The sequence below is a fragment of the Microtus pennsylvanicus genome, chromosome 11 (assembly GCF_037038515.1).
Source record: "Microtus pennsylvanicus isolate mMicPen1 chromosome 11, mMicPen1.hap1, whole genome shotgun sequence".
Taxonomy (NCBI): domain Eukaryota; kingdom Metazoa; phylum Chordata; class Mammalia; order Rodentia; family Cricetidae; genus Microtus; species Microtus pennsylvanicus.
This window is the reverse complement of record NC_134589.1, coordinates 413488-437563: the sequence shown is the minus strand read 5'-3', so window position 1 is coordinate 437563 and position 24076 is coordinate 413488. Positions and strand designations below refer to the sequence as shown.

At 47.8% G+C, this 24076-nt stretch overlaps 2 protein-coding genes across 2 annotated transcripts in view; one reads left to right on the top strand and one right to left on the bottom strand.

Moving 5' to 3' along the window:
* Nucleotides 1–24076, top strand: part of Tbcd (tubulin folding cofactor D) — a 162197-nt gene that overhangs the window by 67542 nt on the left and 70579 nt on the right. The gene's annotated exons all lie outside the window — the stretch shown is intronic.
* On the bottom strand, nt 1261–9941 carry Znf750 (zinc finger protein 750). The gene is made up of 3 exons (XM_075989723.1): nt 9660–9941; nt 3027–4632; nt 1261–2748 (listed from the first exon to the last, which is right to left on the bottom strand). Exons 2-3 carry the CDS (start codon nt 4445–4447, stop codon nt 2043–2045), a joined length of 2127 nt encoding a protein of 708 aa, XP_075845838.1. The 5' UTR covers nt 4448–4632; nt 9660–9941; the 3' UTR covers nt 1261–2042.

Here is a 24076-nt window from a genome sequence, read left to right as displayed (position 1 = left end):
GAGTGATTTCTCACGCTTCACCCAGGCATGGGAGGCAGCTGGCCAGGTTCTTCTTGTTTGCCATTTAAGGTGGTGTAGACAGTGGGTGAGCTATCTATGGTACTACCTCAGAGTTCTGGGCCTGAATGGAGGGCTGAGTTCTTACGTGGGTTAATTCCAGGCTTTGGACCATGAGCACGGAGCAGACAGTGCTTGGTGGGTCATTCCTCTTTCCCGCAGGCCTTTACTTGATGGGGAGCAGGAGGGATCATATTTTTGTTCTTTGTCAAACAAACAAACAAACAAACAAACAAACAGAGCCAGGCTGGAAAATATAAGATTGTATTTGTTGGTTTTATATCCTAAGAGAGCACATTTGGGTTAGTGGTGTGTGGTGGTTTGATGGACCCAAAGGCCTCGTCTAGCTCCTTGGAAGGGAGGGGCTCCTCCGGCCTCACCAGGTGATAGCAGAAAGCTTTCCTGCTTCCATGAGTGGGAAACCTGTTGTACCTTTAGAGATGGCTTGCAGCACTGGCCTCCTGTATCTCATAACGGTTGTGAAAAACTGCATCCCGCTTATGCTGGTATTTGAAATTTTTTTAAAGATTTATTTTTTTATGTACATTGGCATTTTGCATGCATGAGTGTCTGTGTGAGGATGCCAGATCCACTGGAACTGGAGCTACAGGCAGCTGTGAGCTGCCCTGTGGGTGCTGGGAACTGAGCCCAGGTCTTAACCACTGAGCCATCATTCCAGCCCCGGTATTTGAAATCTTATATGACATTAACCAGTTGCAAAGTGTTTCTCTATGCCTAACATCATCATACCTAACAGGTAGGGCACTGGCCAGCTTTCACCGGGCATCTTCTATGGGGACTGGCTAGGAGCTGGGAATTGATGCCAGAGGAAAAGGACTTTTCAACAAGAAACCATGAATTCTGCTCAGTGCCTATAGCTTGGTTCTTGCATGCAGGATAAAAGACCATCTCTGTCTAGACTAGAAGAGCTTTTAGGGACCGAGAAAGGTGGAACCCTTCCCACGTAGCACTTGGGGCCAGGGCTCCTGAGACTTACCTTCTTCGCACTCTGAGACTCAGGACTCCGAGATGGTCCTTGAAAAGCCCCAGGGGTGAAGATTTGTCCATGCCTGGATTCTGGTGATTGATTCACCGACCCCAGAAGTACTTTCTTAGTTTTATTGTTCCCTCAGCTGTCAACTCTTTCTTGCTGAGTGCTATAGCGGAACTCTAAAGAATACCACAGACCTGATGTTGGTCTTTGCTCTATGTGTCCTCAAAGTTCACACAAGAGTTTATTGGAAAATTAACATGTACATCATTTTAGGGAGTTGAACGCGAGTGAGAAAGTTTGCTGTGACATCATAAACAAGAATAAATTGATCCTACCTTAACCAGAAATGCGTTTCCCTGGTGGAAATAAATTACTTGTAAAATCAACCTCTGGACGCTTGTGGTCAGTTCAGTAAGTAACCACAACACTTTTTACAGGTAACACCCGATGCTCAAGCTGAAGCTGTTTCTGGCATCAAAACACATAACTATATTCAACAGGAAAACAGTAAAAGTTTACTAGTCCTGACAAACAGTACATATAAAACGTCGTTCCTCACACTGCTCTCGACTCAAACTGCTGAGCTGGATTTTAGTTCTGTATAGTTCCTTGATGTGTCTCAAACAGGAAAGCCCAGTTTAATTTGTCTTGGAGAGCATAAGCCACTCAGATGTGTTTTTTTTTTTAACCAGAAGTAGAAACACCTTTTAATATTTATTCTTAATGCTTACAAAAACCTGAACAAGATTACAGCCATTTGTCTTTTTTTTTTTTTTTTTTTTTGCGAAGAAAAGAGAAACTGTTTATAAAAACTGACTGATAAAAAGTGAAGGTAAACTGGGGGTACACTGGGTGTCCCAGCACTTGGGCTGATGCCAGCTTGAACAACATGACAAGACTGTACCTCCTCCAAAAAGCAAAAAAGCGAAGATGCTGCTTAGAACATGTGTGAAAGGCATCTTGTTGGCCACAGTGCCGAGCACATGAGGCCTCAGGACACCCGGGTTCTCTTGCGTAGCGTGAGCACTCTCGGTATGGTGTCGTTCAGCCTTGGCTTTTTAGTTCCTTGCTGGGATTTTCCTGCATCCCTTTGACTTGTCCTCTTTTGTCCTTTGGGTCTGAGGTCACACTGAGCCCCCTGGTTCTCCGTAGAACCGAGAGTGGGCACATCTTGACCGGTGGATTCCAGGGCTGTGCCTTCCTCATCGCCCACACGGACTTTCCCCGGGCTGTAGGCCGCCAGCTGACAGAGAGCGACAGCCGCGGTTTGCTTTTGCTCATCGCTACTGTCTACCGTGTGCGCATCTGGGGCCGTCCTGCCGTGGGCCTTGTCTTCCTGTGTCTCCACGGGGCTTGTCCTATCTTCGGAACCTTTGGTCTCAGTCTTTAGAGCAGCAGCAGGTTCAGCACCTTGCGGTGGGCTGGGGAACACAGGCCTAGGAGCCCAGGCATTACAGGGATCCTTTACAGAGAGATTGAGTGGCAGGTCCTGCAGCCCGGAGAAGCCCAGGGCGTCTGCCTGAGCATTGTCTACGTACATGGGTCCATAAGTGGCTGCAGGGTTGGTCTCCAACTTCTTTGAGAGGTTGAGGGGGCTTATCCTGGAGTGGTCTTCTGGGCTGGAAGGTGGGGCCTCTGTGATGAGAGAGGTACTGGTCCCTGTCTGGGCTGGAGAGTCACTGTTCATGACCTGAAGGCTAGAAGAAATCAAGAGAAATTTTAGGAAGATCATCATGTAAAGCATTTTTTTTTTTTTGTTTTTTTGAGACAGGTTTCTCTATGGTTTTGGAGCCTGCCCTGGAACTAGCTCTTGTAGACCAGGCTGGTCTCGAACTCACAGAGATCCGCCTGCCTCTGCCTCCCGAGTGCTGGGATTAAAGGGTGCCACTGCCCGGCTTGTAAAGCATTTTAATCAAGTGTGAACTTGGTGTTAAACAAAACTACATTGAAGCTTTTGAGAAAGAAATTTTTGTACCTTTTTGGAGACTCTGTTCTGCTTGCGGGAGGTTGAGACTGAGGACTTTCTGATCCCCTCTGGACAGGTTTGAAGGCAGTGGGGCTCTGTTCAGGCTGCTGGAGTCTCTCCGGGGTTCCCGAGGAGGCCGCTTTGTTTGAGAGATCACACAGGCCTTCGAATGTTTGGCTTGTCTGGGTGAAATTGGTGGGGCTTGGCCTCCCTGGGGAGCCCGTGGCAGCGCTCCCTGCTCGGGGACTCATTTTGGCCTCTTCTGCATCCCTTTGCCCATCTTTAGAAGGATCTTTTGCCTCAGGGAGAGGGCTTTCCTTCTCAAACTCTGTGTGTTTTTTGTGGGAGTTTGAAAGATTTAACTCGGAGGGACTTGAGGCTGGATAAGCCAAGGCTGCTTCTTCAAGCAGTCGAGAGCTCTGATCTCCCGTGATGCCAGGGACAGGTGGGAGCCGGAGACTGTAGGGGGGGAATGCCGACTCTGGTCTGTAAAATCCGTACGGAATTGGCAGATTTGAGTGGTATTGCTGGAAAAATCTGTAGTGGTCGTATGTCGACGGAGTTGTGTTCAGATGCTTGGGGATCGGTCCAGGATGAGACAGGAAGTGTCTTTGGTCTTGGGACCCATAGACAGACAGCAGAGTGGTGTCACATTCAGGCGTGTTCCCAGTCAGGAGGTAGGGGGAGTAGATGGCAGCCAGCCCATGCTCCGTATAGAAGGGATGGGGGTACTCGGGGATTGCAGGGTGCATATAGGGGGAGATAGCACCAAACCCCTTTGTAGATGGGATTTTATGTGGAAAGTCAGGTGGCAGGAAAGGGGAGCCAGCTTTCCAGGGGTAACCAGGAGTATGGAATGCAGACTTGGCATGGAAAGAGGTGGCTTTGGTGGTGGAGTTGGTTAATGCCAGCATTTCAGGAGCCTCTGTGTCTTCCGGCCCCCTGAGTCTGTGCTCCCCGACTGGAACAAATGCTGAAGACCTAACCCCACTGTCTAGCTGGGTGCTGAGGATGGCTTCTGGTGTCACTTCTTTCTGTAGGATTGGTTTCTGGGGACCCTTGTGGGTCCCCCGGGCCTGCATCTCTAGGTTCTCTTTGGCATCTTCCTTTGTAGAGCCCTGTTGAGACTTTGGATCGAAGCTGGAGAGTCCATTTGGGAGAGACTTGGAAGCGGCTGGCTTTGAGGTGGGCTCTGGCTGGTGGGACTGCTTAGGGTCCAGCGAACTAGATTTGGGACACTTGGGGATGCGATCTTGCTCTGACACCAACGTGATAGAGTTTTTGCAGAGACCGTACTTCATGTGGTTGAAGAGATGCGACTTCTCGTTGCACGTGAAAGGACACTGGAAGCATTTGTACTTGAAGGGCTTTCCCGGGGGCCGAGGAATATAGTGTGGTTTCTTTGGTTTCCGTTCCTTTAGGAGACTCATTGTCCTCTGTATCTGGACTCTGGTCTGTTCAGTCTGTGGTCACTGCCGATGACTCTTTGACCAGGATGCGATGGTCTTGAAGGAGGTAGTACCGGTCTGTGTTCTTGCTCTGAGCACTTTATCTGCGGTCAGCCCCATGTGCCGGGGGTCTAACAAGGGAAATTCCTTCCATCAGGCACCTAGAACTGTGAAGGCAGCAGAGACTGGTGTCAGGCGCAGTTAGCGGGTCATTGTCTGCACTGCCACACTATAGACAGACAAGGAGCCTAGAGCTTTCAGAAAGTGGGTGACACCCGGGTCCCTGCCCGCCTGCTCTGCATTTTCTCAAGCCTGACCTGCAAGAGCTGTCTGGGGAACAAGGGAGCAGCGTGCTTAAGGCGATTCTTTGAGTTTTGGGGGCCTTTATTCTGCAATCTGGACCCTTCCTTGGTCAGTTTCTGTGGGGTTTCTAATAGGATTCTGTACCAGAGCCTCTTTTCCAAGTGCTGTGTGAGAGCAAGCATCTAGGGAATAAACTGCTATGGCATTGTTCAGTGCTACAAGGCAGCTTGGCCCTGCTTAGCTGTGTTACTGCTGTGCTTTGTGTTATTATTAGTAAATATTTAAAAATGAAGAGTACTTAAGAACATAGGACTTTGCCCTGCTGCTTCTAAAATCACAGATGAAAAGCCCACTTTATCAGCAGGTAGTACTTGCTGATGTTGGGGTGGTGATCACATAGCTTCATACTTGCTGGGTGATTGCTGTAGCACTGAGCTACATCCTCAGCCCTAGTAAGCAGTAGCATTTATGTTGACTCAAAAAATGCGAACGCTTTATTTCAGTAAACTCGGTTTGCAGTGCCGCTAGCATGATTCACAAGTCCCCGTGACTCTATGCCCTGGCACTCATCAGCATTTAGGAGTAAACTCATAGATTTGCCCCTCCTTTCCTTGGATATGCCATCTCAAGAGACTGGGGCAGTGGTGTTCAGGCAGAGGGAGGAAACTATTTTGCCTCAGGTATATCCAGCTCCTAACCCAAAGCTGAGCTCGTGGCGAAACTGCCTGCCTGGACATTGGGCATGAGATGAAGAATTCAGATCAGGTACCTTGATCTGTGTAGAATATGTGAAAAGAGAAAGATCTGCTAAGTATTTTAAACACTTAAAAGTAACACTTAGTGGAAATTATTTAAGAAAAGTGTTCTCAGCTTTAAAACTAAGTTTGTGAGAAAAGTGCAAAGCTATGCCCTCTAGACCTAGCCAGACACTTGTCTGCCAGCCAGACCCTTAGAAACAGAAGCAGCCACTAAAGTCTTTCTCTCTCTTGTCTGCCTCCCCTGTCTTCAGTGTGCGTGTGTATGGTGGGCAGTGGGGTGGAGTGGCTGGCCACAAGAGCAAGTTCCTTATTTCTACTTGCATACTTTATATTCTGAGGATGTATCTGGTTTTATTTATTTTTTTCTTCTAATTTATTTGTCTCTCTGTGTAAATATATACTTCATGTATAATATATAAAAATAAATTACACATACATATATATATATCAAACACAAAGAACTATGCCCAGCATTGTGGTGCACATCTGCAATTCCATGTAGGAGACGCTAAGGCATAGGGTCTCAGGTTCAAGACCTGCCTGTGCTGCTTAGCAATTTTTTCCCCCCTCAAAACAGCAGGAGCAAGCCCACAAAGAGCTAAAGTGCCCTTCACCAGCTACCCTAGTACCGTAGTTTAGGGCTGTTGTGTTAAGTGGTTGTTCTGGAGAATGGTGGCTCATCTGATACTGAAAGCAATCCACTGTGAGCGTCTGTGTATCCGGAGAGTGAAGCACAGATTTTAGATAAGAACATCAGGTGCCCATGGCTGGAAGGAAGCTAGGATCCTAGGCTTCTTTTGGGCATGGGGGAGACCAGGACTGTCAAAAGGGGTGCTGCCTGGACCAGAAGCTATGAGGCACACTGTCAGAGCTGAGCATGTTAACAGGAAAAGCCCTGTGACTTTCTCTTTTTCTCTCTTATTAAAAGGAAAATGGAAAGAAATTCTCTGTGGGCCCCGCGTGAACCTGGAGTACATTTTCCCTGCCTCCGTCAGGGAACCTGAGAAGCCTTGTCTGACTAGCTGATGAGGGCATCTCGATAAGTCAGTGAGGCCTGTGCTGGCATGTTCATTACACTCTTGATTCTGAAGGCGTGAGAACCTCTGCAAGACAGGTTCCCATGGCTGTATAGGATATGTCATGGCACAGATCTGAGAGAGATGATTTCATCACTGACTGGGAGCATCATGATCAAAATGATGACAGTTGCAAACATTTATCGAGGGTGAGCTTCTTCCCAGTTGCTGAGTATGGACACGGGGACTGCACTGTGTGTCCTGGATAAGCTAGAAAGTCCCTTCCAGACGTAAGGAAGTAATGATGGGCCTTCAGAAGCAACCTTAGGGAATGCCACTGAAGTAAGCACACCACTGTGGCTAAATAAACACACTGTCATTGTAAGGTTTTCCTATGTCTCTCAGGAGGCAAGTGTTTTACAAAGCACCATATGTTGTCCTAAAGAGTAACTTAGGAAATAATTATTATATATGTATAAAGTTACATATGTAATATATTAAATTATTAAAGTATAATATAAAGTAAAATGCTATCTGAAGTTTTGGTTTGAGCCTTTTGCCTTTTTATTTTTTAGCCTGTGAATCCTCAGGCTGGGTGGGATAAGCCCCAGCGGCTCTTGGGCAACTGTTCTTGGGTGAGACGATTTACTGAGGTTTATTAAAACTGGAAGGGAATGAGTATAAAGACGGAGTCTCAGCTGTAGTAGTTTCAGTAACTGTGTATAAACTGACCCCTCGGGATTTCACAATTGCTAATTAAGGCAGAAGCTCGCTGCTTGGAGGCAGGTGTAAGGCGGGTGTAACTCATCTATAAAACTCCTGTGTTAGAGAAGTAAGTGGGATAAAATTGATGCTTTTGTAAGCTTTCGGATGATGATGTCAGCCTGTGAGTTCTCTGTCCTACCCAAATGAGGTTTATGAGTATAAAGAAACTAACCCACAGCCATGACTGCAGCCAGGCACATATGTCTGTGGGCATGGAGGCTTATTCAAAGTCCTGTTTGGTCAGTTTATACCTGCCGGACTTTGTACTGTCTGGCAGCTTCTAGTGTTAAATATTCCCCAAAGTGCACATTGTTGCCAAAACAGTAAAGCCTAGACCTTTGACTGTTTTGGATTTGTATTCAGGGGAAAGCTCTTTCTAAAGGCAGTAAGAAGGGTATGTGGCTGTCTCTTTTTCGGGGCGTGCCTGTTACTACTTTGGGAATACAGCTCTGGAAGGCTATATGTGGAGCTGTGACTGTCTGAGAACTGTAGTGTTAGCATGTTAGGTGCCCCAGAGGAGTTTTACCTGGCACCCTACCCTCCTCCCCTTCACTTCCTATACGATGGTCAGGGGGTTCTGAGGGTGTGTTCCCACAGACATCCAGCCTGGGTCAAGGGCTGTTGGTAGAGAGTTCCTAGGTATCCTCTGTCTTCTTGGGGAAGCCCTTTTCTCAAGCATGCCTCCCCAGACCACCTTGGCTTGAGACTTCCTTCTCTGAATCCTCTTGGGATGCAATAGAGACTATACAACACGACAGTGACCTAAAATCGTGGACAGTGTCCAGCTTGAGACCCGTAAGCTCTGTCCCAATCTTCTGCTGACATAAATCAGCCGTGTTTGTTGAGACTCGACCAGCTCTTATATTCAACTGCTTGACTTGGCCTTGGAAAGGACCCTGGGCTGAGAACACCTTCCTTCTGCCCACAGTGTGCCATCCGGGATACCTGCCCACACAGCGAGCACTGGGTGGTTTCGGTTGGCCACAGAGTTCTGTTTGTCTTTAAAGCACTCTAGCAGGTCCCTAAGTGTGTGGACCTGAAACATAGCTGCCAGCCAGCGTCAAGGCAGCAGTGAGTGGCTTGCAGGTTTTAAAAGTTTGTAAGGGGCTTTGCACTTAGAAAACCGACGAGAGAAAGAGTAATTTAAAGGAACCCCGGTAGGACACAATAGAGGTAATTACAGCTTTGCTCTATAGGACAGCGATTGACAGGCTGGGCAGCTATGTTTGCCCTGTGACTTGACCTGCAAAGCAAGGCCGAGCTGTAATAGTCCTCCTGGTGGTGTCCAGCTGTCTGGCACAGAGCCCCGCAGGTGGAACGTCGTGAAGGGCATGCTATAATTACAGCACTGTGATGTGGCGTTATTGCACCACTCAAGGGCACGCCACTGTCGTCTACCCACTGGGGTGTCGCAAGAACGAGATCTGTGAGTTTTACTTCAGTTGAGTTTTTGCTGTGACTGGCCGCCACTCCCTCCCAAACTTTCTGTTCTTTAAGATGAAGGTGAACTTAGGACGGCCATAGGGGAAAGCCGTTTTCTAGACTATGTGTGGAAGAAAAGATCCAGAAAACAGATGGGTTCGGTTGTGTTGGCACACGGTATACACAGAGCTCCCAGGCCAGCACTGCACCGGTGGTCACCTTGCCTCTTGTTTCCTTAGCACACATTCTGAAATACCAGAGAGCCTTTTCCAGTGCTCAGAAAGCACCGGGATGACAAATGTAGGTGGCTCTGCCTAAACGAAATGTGATTTGGTTGGAATTGGCCGATTATTTGATCAGTAATTATTTTCATACAGATTTATGGGAACTTTCGTATAGGAAAAATACCCTCCTGCCCCGTATGTGTAACCTTAGCAACCAAACAAAAGCTTAAACTTTGTTGGCTTCTTGGTTTTGAAAGGTTTTGTCGAAGCAGCACTTATTTTAAACTTGAAGTCTTAAGTATTAAACTAGAAGTGAAACCCAGCAGTTGTACAGTTATTTTTCTATATGATATACTATTTTTGCCTCTTTTATGTTGAAATTTATTGTAGTTTGTTTGAAAAGTAGGAAACAGTTAAGTGCTAGTATAAATACATGTTTTGGTTTATTTTTAAAATAAATTTTATAGCAGAAAGGAGGGCTTGATTTTTAAATAAGCTTGCTCGTATTTTTGGAATAAAGTATCAGCCCCATTAGTTTTGTTATTGTGGTCTGCATCTCCAAGATGCACCTGCCAGGTTCTGAGTAATCCCTAAGGAACAGAGCAGGAAAGAACAGACAACAGCAATCATTCTACCTAGACAGACACCTCAAGACACATTGTAGAGTAGTTTTGAAAGAAAACTTGAAGAAATTGTAAGCACTTACCGGAGGTGGGCAGTGCTGGGATGCGGAGCCCTTCTGTGCAAGGTGCTGAGGACTGAGGAGCAGGATCTGTTCTCACGCTGGCTCGCTGGCTCGGTGAAACTGGAGCCGGCTGTTCCAGTGGGAGGGATTTAAGTGTAGGAGTTGAGCCCTCAGGGCGTAGAGATGCACCTGATATTCCTCCGCCTGCAGCTACAGTTCATGTGTTTGCACCCACTGAGCCTCTCCGAGCAGGGACCCAGAGAGTCCTGTGCCACTCCAGGTGCCCCGTAGGACTCTAGGTTCACCGTGGGGGGTCCTGTCAGGGCTGCCCAGTCGCAGAGAAGTCAGGGTTCTAGGATGCAGAACACGGTGCTTCTGAGCATTTGATGTACGTTAAAGATTCAGTGTTGGACTTCCCTTCCCTACTCCAGCATATGCACAGAGCTGCAAAGAGACGCACATTCATCCTGAAATACACATCGCTGAAGACAGCGCCAGTAGTGTTTTTGCTGTGAGGGCCAGAGAAGCCTCTGACCACCCTTGTGACTTTTCACCCTTCTCCCCGAGGATTTTTGCCGTGGTCACCCCGAGACCCAGGGTGGCAGAGAGGATGGTAACCTTGCTGCCTTGTCACGGGAACCTGCCGGAACATGCCCCAGGCCGGCACTGGTGGTGGAGCTGACATGTGCTGCCTGTCGTTCGGGCGGCAGCAGCGAACACGCTCACACCCCCCTTCAAGCAGTAAATCAGATGCTTGATTTTGGAGCCATTCTATTCCCCCACTCCGTTTACTTACTTGCTCTGAGGCTTGTGTGGGCTGCAGTGAAGGCTAGAATGTGATGGCAGTTTGGGGCCTAGGAAAGGGCAGTCTGGTGGTTGTCAGGCTCTTGGTCATACCTGAAGCTGCTGGCATGGACCAGAGCACCAGAGCACAAAGGACAGGCTCCCTAGACTGGAGTACTGGTTCTCTGCCCCCACCTGCTTAAGACTTAAGATTTTACTGACTCACCTTTATGCTTAATTCTTTGTGTGTGTGTTTGTGTTTTGTTGTTGTTTTCAGATTTATTTTATGCATATGAGTGTTTTGTCTTCATGTATATATGTGTACCATATGCTTGCCCGGTGCCCACAGAGACCAAAAGAGGATATTAGAGCCCTCAGAACTGGAGCTATAGACAATTGTGTAGTACTCCATTGTATAAATGTACCACATTTCTTTATTCATTCTTTGGTTGAGGGGCATCTAGGTTGTTTCCAGGTTCTTGCTATTACAAATCATGCCACTATTTTGATAAGGGTAGTCTGGCCTTATGAGACCATATGTAGCTGCCTCTTCTTTGTCCTTATATTCTCAGTTCTGACATGAAGCATCTTCCACAGTCAGTGTCTGTGGTTTCTGAGAGTTGTGAGTGACTTGGCTTTGATACCTTGTTTTAACTTCTCTGAATATTTCTGTGATAATCTCTGAGAGGATGGGAGGGCTCCAGGACTTTATGCAGGGATTTATCTTCGTCTCCTGGTTGAAAGAAATCCCAGAGTTGTTGGTGGCCCTGACCTTGGGCCATTTATGGACTGTAATGTGTAGGGAGTGGCTGGGCTTCCTCTTTGGTCCCTCACTAAATGTGCTTGTAGCCTCCTAATGCGCCTTCCTGTTGCTGTGTTCCCTATCCTCTTTGACCTCATAGCTTACGCCTTAGAACGTGAAGGAGGGTCAGGAGAGATACTTAGCAGTGAAAAGCACTGGTTGCTCTGTCGGTGGCTCTAGCTTCTGTTCCCAGCACCCACACAGCGGCTCAGCCATCTATAGCTACAGTTCAGGGTATCTGATGCCCTCTCCTGGCCTCTGAGGGCACCAGACATAATGTGGTGCATAGTCATACATGCAGGCAGAACACTTATAAAAACACATGAAAAGAAGGAGGTCTTTTCTGTTGTCTTTAGTGGGGTTCAGATCCTTATGTTTTGTCCCAGTCTTTTCCACGACCTAGATGTCTTAATGAAGTTTCTGAGCAGTAAGTAAGACCGTAGGGGAGAGCTGGGAGCGGCAGCTGGTGTTACTCGGCATCTTCCATGTGGGTCCTTGGGCCGCATGGCACTTGCGTCATTCCTTGTAGTCACAGGAACTGCCGCGCACCTGCTTTACGAGAGTTAAATGAGCACAGAGGGGTTAAGTAACTTGACCCAGGAACCTAGTCCGGTAGGTGACAATTTCATCATGTGGACGGGAGGTAAGCCGGGGTACAGAGTAGGTGTCTGGGGCAGCCGCCACCTCTGAACAGCAGCATCCCCTCCGAATGCGGACGGGTGCTGCCGGGTCAGCTTCACCAAAGCCTATTTTCCCTGGTCCCTGCTGGAACCATCCGAGGGATGCTGTCCTGCACTGTAGGGTGTGGAAGGCAAGCAGTGTGCTCAGATGTAACGTAACATAGGCACTCCTCCACAGCATGGATTGGCTCTCCGTTTCCTTCCTGTCCTTAAACATCTGTTTTCCTGTGCTTGGGCTAAGCTGAGTCTCCTTGGATGCAGGGCAGGGCTGTGTGGTCTGTAAGAGGGTCAGCACAGACTTTGCCAAGTCTGGGGAGTCGCTTCACACAGCAGCTTCTCTCAGAAAACATCTGGGGAGAAGGAAGGGGGATCATTTATATTTCTGCCCTCCTTACAAGAAGTCACGAGATGACTTTTCCTGTAATCTTTTTGTGCTCCTTTTTGTGAGGAACATCTGAAAAGTAAAAAGGATATGAAGATTGCTGTAGTGATTATTACAAGTCTGGTTTCAGTTTCCTGGTATCCTGCAGTGCCCCAGGGGCAGTTCTAGGCAGCAGGCAGCTCGCTCTGGGGCTTGCTACGCAGGTCTCCCCTGAACTGGAGCTCTCTCTGGTGACGTGATTGGGATGGGAGGACAGGGTCCTTGAGTGGCCGGGGAAGGAGAGCAGCAGCTCCATCCTGCCCGGTTCCAAACTTCTGGGAATGTACAGGGTTCTGGGGTTTGCAGCAGTCCATCGGCCTGTCCCAGGTCTTAGTAAGTCTGTCTTTGGCCTTGCCTCCATGGCTTCTTTCCTATTGAGGAGGGTGTCTCTTAGGGTTTCTTGATTGAAATTCTTTTTCAGGTAGGATTGTAGTAGTGAGAGACTGTCCTCTTGAGAGTCCTGTCCTTGAGCTAGTCCTGAGCTGATGGATGGTTCCTTCCCAGCGTCCCTTCCTCTCATTCTTCTTATTCCATCTGTTAAGGTAAGTCCTGGCTGAACTGTGAAGAACTCTGCTCCCAGTGGTCTGGACACTTTCCTAGACTTGGGTTTGGCCATCGGCACTGTTCTTGTTTTGCTCAAAGCCACCGGGCAGATCTGGAGCTGTAGCCAGGGGGCGAGTGCTGCTGCTCAGTAGACTGAAGTGTCCAGAGCTTCTGCAGGGCCAGCAGGGCATCCGGCCAAGATGGGGGAGGGGGGGTTGTGACCCACCTCCCTCCTTGCTCTGATTTCTAGAACCTCTCCAGGACGGTGGGCCAGATCCTGGCCAGTGGGGCCTGTGCCCATCTCTCGGCCTTACGGGTCTTTGTCTGTGACAAGGCGGGAGGTGGACATATGAATGGAGCCCTCAGTGCTTCCTGGCAGGCTTTAGGACTCAGGTGTGCCCAAGCTTTTGACTCTGGAACATGACATTCTTCTTTATGGAGTTTCTGCTCAAGAACCAGCAATTGAATTAACAAAACAAAACAGCAATAAAACCCCTCAGTGTTTTAAGTAGTTTTATACTTTTGTGTAGGCCTGAGGCTGCATTTACCACTCTCCCTGACCGTATGCGCCCCTTGGGCTGTGGGTTGAACTTGCCTGGTAGGTGGTATACTTGCTTTCTTATTTTAAACAAAACTAAGAATATCAGTAGATTGTATCCACCAATACAGAGTGAGCTGGGCAGCTCTAGAGAGATAGGGCCAAAGTGTGTTAGAAAGTTTCGTAGTTGGTGGTTGACTTTCCTGAGAGGGAAGACCTGAAGGCTCAGATGGTGATACCATCACGTAGGTTTTAGTTCTTTATTAAGGTGAAGCCACTCTGACATTCCATAAACTTGGAGACAATTTATTTTGGGGAGTAGGGAGGACAAAAGGTACCTCTTACGCCTTTCCCACCAGGTTGGTGAAGGTGAGTGGTGTCTCCCTGAGACGTGCCCTGTGGTGGGAGGCCTGACTGACTCTACCAGAATGTGGCCTGTGGGCAGCTTGTGTAAGGCACATGTTCTGCTGGCTCCTTTGCCTCTGAGCTGTGTGGAACCAGGTTCCTGTGGCTCCTCAAGAGCCTTCAGGGTGAGTGATTGAGGGTGAAAGGCTTTTTGTTTGTTTGTGTCAACAGTCCCTGGTTCTTCCCGTCCCTCCTGGTGTTGGTTGGCGCCTATGCTCTGTGTCTAAAGGGAAACCTGAAACTCTGAGCAGCGGCTTGCTTTGTCTTTGATTGGGAAACTCAGTTTGGGTTTGTGAACTTGGGCCAAGTCTTGAGGATTCCCACAGTTTTCCTCACCTGCCTGCTCTCCCAGCCCGCCTGGCAGTGCAGCTCAGGAACCTTTTCTGGACAGTTTTGCTGTGCACATGGCCACAGAGAGAAGTCAGTTATACTGAACATGGACAGATAAAATTTAAAAGTTGACGTTAAGATTTGCTTTTTTTTTTCTCCTCATGCTACACATTAAGAAGAGGGGGAAAAAGCCAGGGTCTTGCTGGCCTGAAACTCATCATCTTCCTGTCTCATCTTCCCAGTGCTAGAATCACAGATGTGTACTACTGTGCTTGGCTTGCCCCCTTTCCTTCTTTAGTGTCTTCTTTGGTTTGCTTTGTCTTGTTATTATTGCTTGTTTTTTGTTTTTTGAGACAGGGTTTCCTCTGTGTAGTCCTGACTGTCCTGGAACTCACTCTGTAGACCAGGCTGGCCTCAAACTCAGAGAAATGCCTGCCTCTGCCTCCCAATTGCTGGGGTTAGAGGTGTGTGCTACCACCACCTGGCTTCAAGTTTGTATGGTTTTGAAAGTAAGAATTAAGCGAGACTCACCCTTCATTGAACTTGTTAGGCATTGCTCTACTTGTTGAAGTTTTAAGTCCCATGGCTATCTTATAGTAGGGAGTAAACACTTTCATTCCCAAGTCTTCAGTATGGTCCATTCATAGAAAATCACACATCGTAGGCTGGTGCCCAGAGTTTTTCTATCCTGTTAACTATCCCAGGTCTTCCCTGGAGGTTCAGGAGACAGCTGTTCTCAAAGAGAGGAAAGCAGCAGTGGACTGAGTGCCCCTGAGGCAGGGTACTTCCTTCTTCTGCAGCGCCTCTGCCTCCCCTAGCTGGTCATGTGCGTATAGTTGCTCAACCCTGGCCTTGCTAGCTCTGAGCTGTGCCTTGCATGTGTGTGGCACGGCTGGTGACCCCGATATGTTACTATAGATGTCTAAGCTGATGGAAAGTAAAAGTCCATAGGGCCGCAGAGATAAGTCGGTAGCTACAGGTCCCTGGAAGTTCTCTACATTATCGATAATAATAAAGCCAAGTAGGAAGCCGACTGGAAACAAGATACCAGACATACATGCTGCACAGTCTTACACTGTGTGTGAATGTAACATTTGAACAGTAGAAGCAACAGATTTGGGTTTATGTAAAATATTAAAAAATAGTTGCTACATCATTAGCATAACATAATCCTTAAGAAGTATCAAGGAGTTCCAGCGGTGACCATATCCTCATTGTGAAGTGGCAACATTAATGAGTAAGGCACAGATTTTTTTCCTTAGAAAATTAAAAGTTTGTATTGTTGCTTCTGTGACTAGGTAGTTCAGGCTAGCCTACACTGGATCATGGGCAGCATACTTGATTGCTGTGTTTGTATTGTTGCTTCTGTGACTAGGTAGTTCAGGCTAGCCTTCACCGGGTCATGGGCAGCATACCTGATTGCTGTGTTTGTTGATCCCATGCTTCTTTTTACTGAGTGTTTGACGTTATTTTTAGCCTCTTTTCAGTCTCTCTATGCATACAGAATTTGCCTCTGATATCTTTGAATCTCGGAACTCTTCTTTAGGATAATTTTCCTTCTTTTGTTAAGGTGTGTAAGTCATTGTCTGAATTTCCTGGGTGTCTGCTCCCCAAGGGCCCCCTGGTTGTTTGTGCATGGTCAGGGTAGCTGTCCACATGATTGTACTCAGTATTGGCTACTTGTTTCTGAATTGCAGCATCACCCTAGGTATGTGTAGGTATGGATTCCTTATGTCTTCTTTTATGTAGTTATGTTTTGTGTATCTGACTTAGGTTTTTCAATAGTTTGGAAAAATTTTTCCTTAAGTCTTTGGAATTTTCTTATTTCTATTTTCTCTTTCTGTGACTCAACTGGATCCCTTTTTATCTTATTGTATCTCCTAGGCCTTTTTCTTTCGAATTGTCTATTTTCCTTTTACTTGGATTTTGTATACTTTTTTAGCTTTTATCATCATCAGGTTGTCTTAATTGCTAGATTTTTTTCCTTTGCCAGACTTTGTGTTTTCAATTTAGATACCTGTATATTATGCATAGTGAGCTTTAGATTTATATATGTATATTGTGGATATTTAAGCATTTTAAATTGTCTGGTCATATTTGATCCTGTCTTATTTGTAGTTTGTTTTAAACTTCATCTTTTATTTAAACAGTTCATGTAATGTTCTGCAAAATTGGAATTGTGTATATATGTGTGTGAATACATATATGTGTGCATAAACATGTGTGCACACACAAGTGTGGGCAGGCCAGAGGACAATCTTGGTTGTCATTTCTCTGGCACTTTCTACCTTTTTCTTACAGATTTTATTTTTTAAGTTGTATATTTGTATACAGGTGCCTGTGGAGGCCAGAAGAAGGTGTTGGATCCCCTGGAACTGGAGTTAGAGGCTGTTGTGAGCCACTCAATGTGGATGCTAGGAGCTAAACTTGAGTCTTGTTCCAGAGTTGTAGGTGCTCTAACCACCGAGCTCTTCAGCCTTCCACCTTGCTTCTGAGACCGGGTTTCCAACTGGTCTGCAGTTCCTCAGCAGGGAGGCTGGCTGCAAAGCAGTCCCCCAGGGATATGTCTGTCTTCATCTCCCCAGCACTGAGATTACAACACACATCACCATGCCTGGCCTCCTCCTCCGTCTTCTTTTTTCTATTTATTTATAAAACATGGGGTCCCGGGGATTGAACTAAGGTTCTCAATCTTGCAAGGCTTTACTTTACTGACTGGGGCATCTTCCAGATCCATCGACTGCTTTAAAGTGAGTAATTCAGTAACATTTGGGATATGTAGGTTTGCACAACCATTGCTTCTGTCTCCTTCCAAGACATTTCTATCACCACAGAAGACACCAGAACACATAGTCTCCCATAGTCTTCCCCAATGTTAACAGCTACCAGTTTGTCTTCTGTCTCTGTGAGTTAGTAAGTCAGAACTTATGCATCTGGTTTCTTTCACTGTTGTTTCTGAACTTCATTCCTTTTAAAGATCGAATACAGTGATGTTTGGGTTGTTTCCTCGTAGTACTGCTGTGGACATTTCTACAGCAGTACTGGTTCAGTTACAGTTTCTCTCTCTTCTGGGTGCACCCCAGATCTCATGACACTCCATTCTCTGTCCGCCAGGTTGTTTTCCATAGTACAGTATTATCTTATATCTCTAGGGGTGGTGAAAAAAGAAACCAACCTCTATACCCAGTCTGGTGGGTAGGGAGAGTCTGTTGATGTGCTTTTGACTTACGTTCGCCTCAGTGACGAGTGATCCTGAGCATCTTCTCATGTCTTGGCTGCTTGTCTGTTTGGGCAAATGTCTCTTCAAGAGACATCTGTTTAAGGCTGAGTATGGTAGTACATACGTATCATCTCAGAACAGATTCTTTTTCTTTTATTTGGCGATTATTTAATTGGAGTTGGTATTCCCTGTGAAATATGTATTGTTCAGTAAAGTGTCAACACATCAAGGTGGGCTGTGTCTCAGTGTTTACCATTCATGTGTCTGTAGGAGCCAGGTACATTGTAAAACTCTCTACTTGTGTTCCGTAGTTGTCTTGTTTGCTTTTGAAAGTGGGAATCAGCTTAGGATCAGACCTGAGCCGTGATGCTTGTGAGCACGGGTGCTGCTGCCCTCTTTGGCTCTGTAGTACACTCAAGGGGCCTTGCTACCCACGTCTTTCTGTTATTTTAGACACTTTGATGGTGTTTATGCCATTTGATGAAAAAAATTACATTCATTTTTCTTTTGTATTTCTCCCATGCATGTCATAGCACATATAGAGGTCAGGAGACAACTTTTGAGGTGTTTTCTTTTCTTCTATCATGCAGTCCCCTGGGATAGTACTCAGATAGTTAGGTTTGGGGGCAAAACCCTTTGCCTACTGAGCCGTCTTACTGGCCCATTGATGAGAAATACTTCAGTGAGAAATTTTCACTTGCTGAGCTTGCTTCCACACTGTCCAGTCTTGTCTTCTGTGTTTTTCCGGCCAGCCTTTCCTGGTGGTGGTGCTCATGTGTGGCCAGTAGATTTTACTACAGAGTTTACAGCTGATTTTGCTGGCTGAAGAACCCGGTCCTAGCACAGGTTAGCAGCATGTCAGACACTGAAACTGCTTCACACAGTTCCAGAGCAGAGAACAGCGGAGAGTACCCTTCATGTGCCTTTGTGGAAGTTCCGAGTGTTGGTTCTCTGTTCTCATTGTTGTCTTTGCTGATCCCTGTTGTGTGAAGGGCCTATTATGAGCAGATCACTGTAGCTCCTGAGACCCAATTGCTTGCTTTACCCAGACACACTGGGCTGATAGGGATGAGGGGAGGGACTTGAGGTATGTCTAGCTAGTAGATATGAGTGGAATTCTTAGCTTCTGCACGGGAGTCTAGGCTCTGTTCTTGATCCTGAGTCCGTGTTCAGTGCATTCACACGTGACTCCATAAAGTGTCAGTGTCTTCAAGGCTGTGTTTTCTGTGTCACTTAGCCTTTTGTTACTGTGACAAAGTTTCTGACTTAACAGGAAAGATTTATTGTGGCTCAAGTTCCAGAGTTCCCGTCCAAGGTTGGCTGGGCCTCTTTCTTTGGCTCAAGGCGAGGCCGAATATCATGGTGGTGCAAGTGTACGGAGGAGGAAGGGTGGCTTGCCTCATGGTAGCCAAGAGGGAGAGAGGGAGGCATTTGACCTCCCAGTATATACCCCCTCACTGACCTATTTCTCCAAAGGATTCTACCTCCTAAACTGCCTCCTCCCGATAATGTCATCACATTAAACATTCGCCAGTGTATTAATCTATTAAATCAGCACTCTCACTATCTGGTCACCTCCCAGTCACTGGCTCCAACATCTGGTTGGACACTTCCAAATTATAGTGGTTCTCCTACTGACTTGGTCTTTTGGAGAAAGTGAGTGCTGTGAAGAATGGATGATGTGCCTTGAGCTGTTCCAGCAGGAGATGGGTAACTGTAGTGAACACAAGTGATGGGGGTTAGAGGTTTTAACTGCCGATACCAACTGAGCATCCTTTGGAATTGGTAGCCAAGGATGACTGGCAGGCAGTGTGGTGGTGGAAAGTCTGAGACCTACCCAGTGGGGCTATACCCACCAGGAACTGCATGTCCCCTGTCCGTGATCATTTGTATAGGAAATTTGTAGACATGTGCAGTGATCACACCAGAACCTCTTCAGTCGGTTAAAGATGGGTGCTAGGCTTGCCCTTAACCACAACTGAGGACTCGCTAGCAGGTTAGATGTGCCCTCTATGACCTTGGGCCAATTGCTTTTTATGGGGTCTTGTGTGTCTCTTGCAACATTGCCTTGGGGCTAGGGCACACCTCTGACAGCACAGTCTCCTGGGATCCTGCCGCTTCTGAAAGAGCTGTGATGTTCCTAGAGGCCAGAGCCAGGGTCATCGTCTTGGGTCATTGGTGGCCTGGGCCTTGGGGTTGGGGACCCTGGCTGTAAGTCAGGTAGAACTGGTCTGACTTCCTGGTTGAGCCTTTAATCCTCCTGGACGCTGTTTTTGCTTCTTTCAAGCCGTGGTCCTCGCCACTCTGTCATTAGCTGTGGGTGTTTTTGTGCCAGTCCCACAGCATCAGCAGGGAGCCACCCTTGGTCCTGGAGGCACCTCCTGCCTCATGGTTGTCCTTCCTCTGTGGTGGCCTGTGGTGGTGGCAGTGGGCAGGAAACTGCTGCCAGGGTGGTAGCTGGAGGAACCAATGGCACAGATACAGGGAGCCACTGGGTATTGTTGAAGATGATCAGGGACTCTGGGAGTGTTTAATTGGCAAAGAACCACTAGGAGCATTAAAAAGACTAATGTAGCACTGGATACAAACTCGGGAAGGCTTGGCCTGGCTGAAGTCAGCTCTTGAGTGTCTTTGAGAGCCAGCAGGTAGACTGGCTGACTGATAACGGAGAAGGTATCGAGTCTTTTTTTGTCAGCCTGGTGGTCTTTTTATGTACCTTTACTGGGCACCACCAAACTTCCGGCAGGAGGTCCACCTACACCCCAGTGACCTTGTTGTGGTGCCTGTGTGTTTGGGCAGTTGTAAGACTCACATCCCTTTACCCTCTATTGAGGAGCCTGTGTTCTACTTCCCTGGAAGGCTGTACTGGCCTTGCTTGAGTACTCCAACCTGCTTTTGCTTGGACAATATAGGATGGGGTTCATGGGTTGTTGGTGAGTCTGTTGGGGTTCATGGAGAACACAGAGAAGGGGAGGCGCAGCTGTGGGAATGCCCGGCTATGGAGCCGTGGTACTACGTGCACACCCTATCATTGGCAGAAGTGGGGTCCATGGCACTGTGTGTATACCCATGGGTAGGTAGAATGGAATCTGTGGGGCTGTGTACACACCTAGTTTGTGGGGGCTGTCATGGGCAGGTGCAGGGAAGTGAAGTCTGTGGCATCGTATGCACGTCCTGTCCAGACAAGTACAGTAGCATCCAAGGGGAAGGGGTCTTGAAGGCTTACCTATTTGCCCTTCATTTCAGTTCAGTACAGAAGAGAAACCTCTCATGAGCTGATTTGGGCAGAAGCCTTCATTCATTTTGTCTAGGCCCTAAGTTTAGGCCTCAGTTGGCCTATTCTGATGAAGTGGGGTTTGGTGGGAAGTGAATTGGGGGTGCCCGTGGATGTCTGCCGTTTCCCTCTGCCAAGACCCTTGTAATATGGAGCGGGGTCTTGCATGTGAAGGTGACTCCTCACTCCGTGGAAAGGGCAGATAGCACAGACCTGTCGCGTTACGTTGGTAGTTGTTCCAGGGTGTGGAACATGCTTGGGAGGTGCCTGTAACCTTGGACTGAGAGAGAGGCATTGCTGCCTTTGGTTGGCTGGCCTGTAAGTAACACCTCCAGGTAGGGTGCTCCTTCAGGAGAGAAGCACACAGCCCCGGGGAAGTGCTGGTGTCCTCCAGTGGGACAGAACATTTGACTTCCTTGTCATCTTGAAAACTTAGGTGCTCACTGTTGGTGTCTTCTGCCAGCCCTCTGGAAGGGACTCTTGCTGCCTATCCTTTCTGTTACCCTAACCATGTGGGCTCTCACAGAAGCTGTTTTGTTTAGTTTTGCTTTCTATTTTTTAAGTCAGGGTTCATTCAGTAGCTTAGGCTGACCCAGAACTCGTGGAAATCCTTTTGTTTCAGCTTTCTGAGTGCTGGTTTTACAGGTGTGAGCTGTCAAGCCTGGCTTCACATGGAAGCTTTGCTATGTGTACAGGGACAAAAGAGTGTTGCTGTGTTCTCTCGGACATCTGTGAATGTAGCTTAGTGGAGGTTTTGCTGGTGTCCTTATTCCTAATTATGACCTATGCCTTTGGCCTTTCCATCCGGACACCCGCTAGACCTTGCTCAGTCAGTATGACTTCTCAGAGTTTTGTGCTTTTCTTGATGTAGTCTTAGTTCTTTTGGGCTTGTGTTCCCTCAGTATTGTTCCTTTTCTTTTTTCTTTTTTCTTTTTTTGGATTTTTCGAGACAGGGTTTCTCCCTAGCTTTTGGTTCCTGTCCTGGAACTAGCTCTTATAGACCAGGCTGGCCTCGAACTCACAGAGATCCGCCTGCCTCTACCTCCTGAGTGCTGGGATTAAAGGTGTGTGCCACCACCTCCCAGCTCCTCAGTATTGTTCCTTTATCTCACCTCTGTTCTCTACTCCCTGTTACATCCATCAAGAACGTGGTGTTTATGGGTGCCCCGTACTTCTTACTAGGCATTCTGTGGATTTCATCTGACTATCCAGCTGGTGGGGATGGAAGAGAAGGCATATGTCTCACCTGTGTGTTTCTTGTCATTGTTCCCGGAGAACCTGCAGCACCCAGAAGGCTGGTGTGGTGGGTTGGGCCTCCCCTAGTGAGACTTCACCTGCAGTTGGAAATATCTTCTGTAACTGAATTTCTTTGAGGGAAGCAGCCATGGAATGAAGGGCACTGCCAAGCTGGTAACTGTGTGCCTGTCTGTCGGAGTTTCTCATGGGGACTTAGGGACACCTGCCTGGGCTCTGTGATGGATGGGCCTTGGCTCTCCGCTGGAGGGTTTCTTGTTGGTTGGAGGGTTTCTAGGACCCACGTGAATGCAGAACCCTTTTCTGGATTAAGTGTGGACTTAATGTGGTATCTGCTGGATACTATACCTGAAGTGCCCTTGGAGAGAGCAGAGCCAGGTGATTTCTGTCCGGCAGCACTGGGCATGGAAAAGTGCACTCCCCAAGTGTGGGTGAGCTGTCCCTGGCTCTTCAAGGACAGGCCAGACCCACAAGTCTATGCCTCCCTTGCTGCACAGTTGAGGATCCCACAGCCATAGGCAAGATGCTGCTGCCGCAGGTTAATGAGGGGCCTCTGGGGCCGTTCTGCCAGGGCCCGCAGGGAATTAACCCACAGGTCTGTGCTATGTGCACCATTCTTCCTGTCTCCAGCATATTCAAGGGGCATTTTTCCCTGAGCAAGTTGGACTACATTCTTAAAGACAGTACACTGGCTGTTGGTACAAGGGGCAGGTCCTGCAGCCACACCTGATCCCGGAAGTTCAGGTTCTGTGTGGGCATGGCTCTACTCATGGGATATTAGATAGGTCAGGGTATTGAATTGGGCACAGCTTGGGAGACACTGCTCTCTGTGATGTGTCTGTTCATGGCCAGCATTGCCTGATTTTAGCCTCCTGGGTTGCATTGGAAGACTTGATTTTTTTTTCATACCCCTCTCTTAGGACTGCTCAGGCCATTGTGTTCCTCCATCTCTGCAACTCCTTTTATCATCGAGTTTGAATTGGGAAGGTCGAGTAAAGCCTGGGGTTTGCACTAGACACACCTCAGGAACCTGCACAATCCATGATTGCCCAACGTGATGACTTGTTTTAAATTAGTGTGGCTGAGCGGCTGTCAGGAGATGTAACCGAGTGGTGGGTGACTTTTATGGGCTGGTTGCTTCTGCATCTGCAGAGGATGCCCGAGTCCTTGCGTTCCTGGCTTGTGGGCTCTACAGACCCCATAGGGAGGAATGTGGGGCTCTGGGGTTAAATCACTTCTCTCACCTGGAGGCTGCTTCTTCCTTAGGCAGCCCGTGTTAAACAAACGACATGCTGTCTAGAGAGAAGGGTGTTCAAATTACCTTGCTGGACTCCAAGTTGCCAAAAGGAAGCCCTCTGGGGGTATGATATATATTTGACATGCATTTGCAGTGTGTAATTGGAACCATGAGAAAGGTTTTTGTTCAAAGCTATTGAACAGTTTCCTTATTTTTTAAACCTGTTGAATCTGGAAAGTGCTGTTTCTGAATTTCTGTCTGATAATGACTATAAAGGTTGAGAGCAAAGAGTTTCCTGTTCCAAACCACCTCCTCCTTCCCCGAAGCCCAGCTTTGTGAGTGCTCATTGCCTTCCTTGCCCAGGAGGTCATCCACAGAGGTGCCCTTCTTAGGAGCAGCAGAAGCGGGCCCAGCCTGTCTTCTCATGCCAGGCCGCCGCTCTCACTGCCTTGGTATGAATCAGTGGCCTTAGTCTGGCTTCCCTATTTTTAGATACAGTATCTGCCGTTGCTGTCTTTCCCAAGCCGTTCAGCTCCTTTCTGGGCCAGCCTCCACTTAGCAGCCGGCCATTGGTGGCCATTGCCTCACGCCACATGGTCTGTCGGCTCCCGGTGTTTGCTGTGCCTCTGTGGAGGATGCTTTTCATCTTTCTCAGCAGGAGAAAGGCCAGGATGCTGTCTGAAAACTGCTGACTGGGCTGCAGGCCAGAGGAGGGAGAGGCCAGTCAGGTCCTTGCTGAGCAACATTGGCACTGTGGCTGGCTGTAGGGCCCGAAGCCCTAGTGAGCTTTGCTTTCTGCTTTTCTAACTTAGAATTGTAGAAGAACACACGCACGGGAGGCCCAGCGTGTTGTGACATCTGAAGGTCCTCACCCTAGCTGGAGACAGGCAAGATGTGAGTGTGTTCTCAGGGCCTATAGCTTCTGCAGCCTCTCAGGCAGTGTGGGTAGTT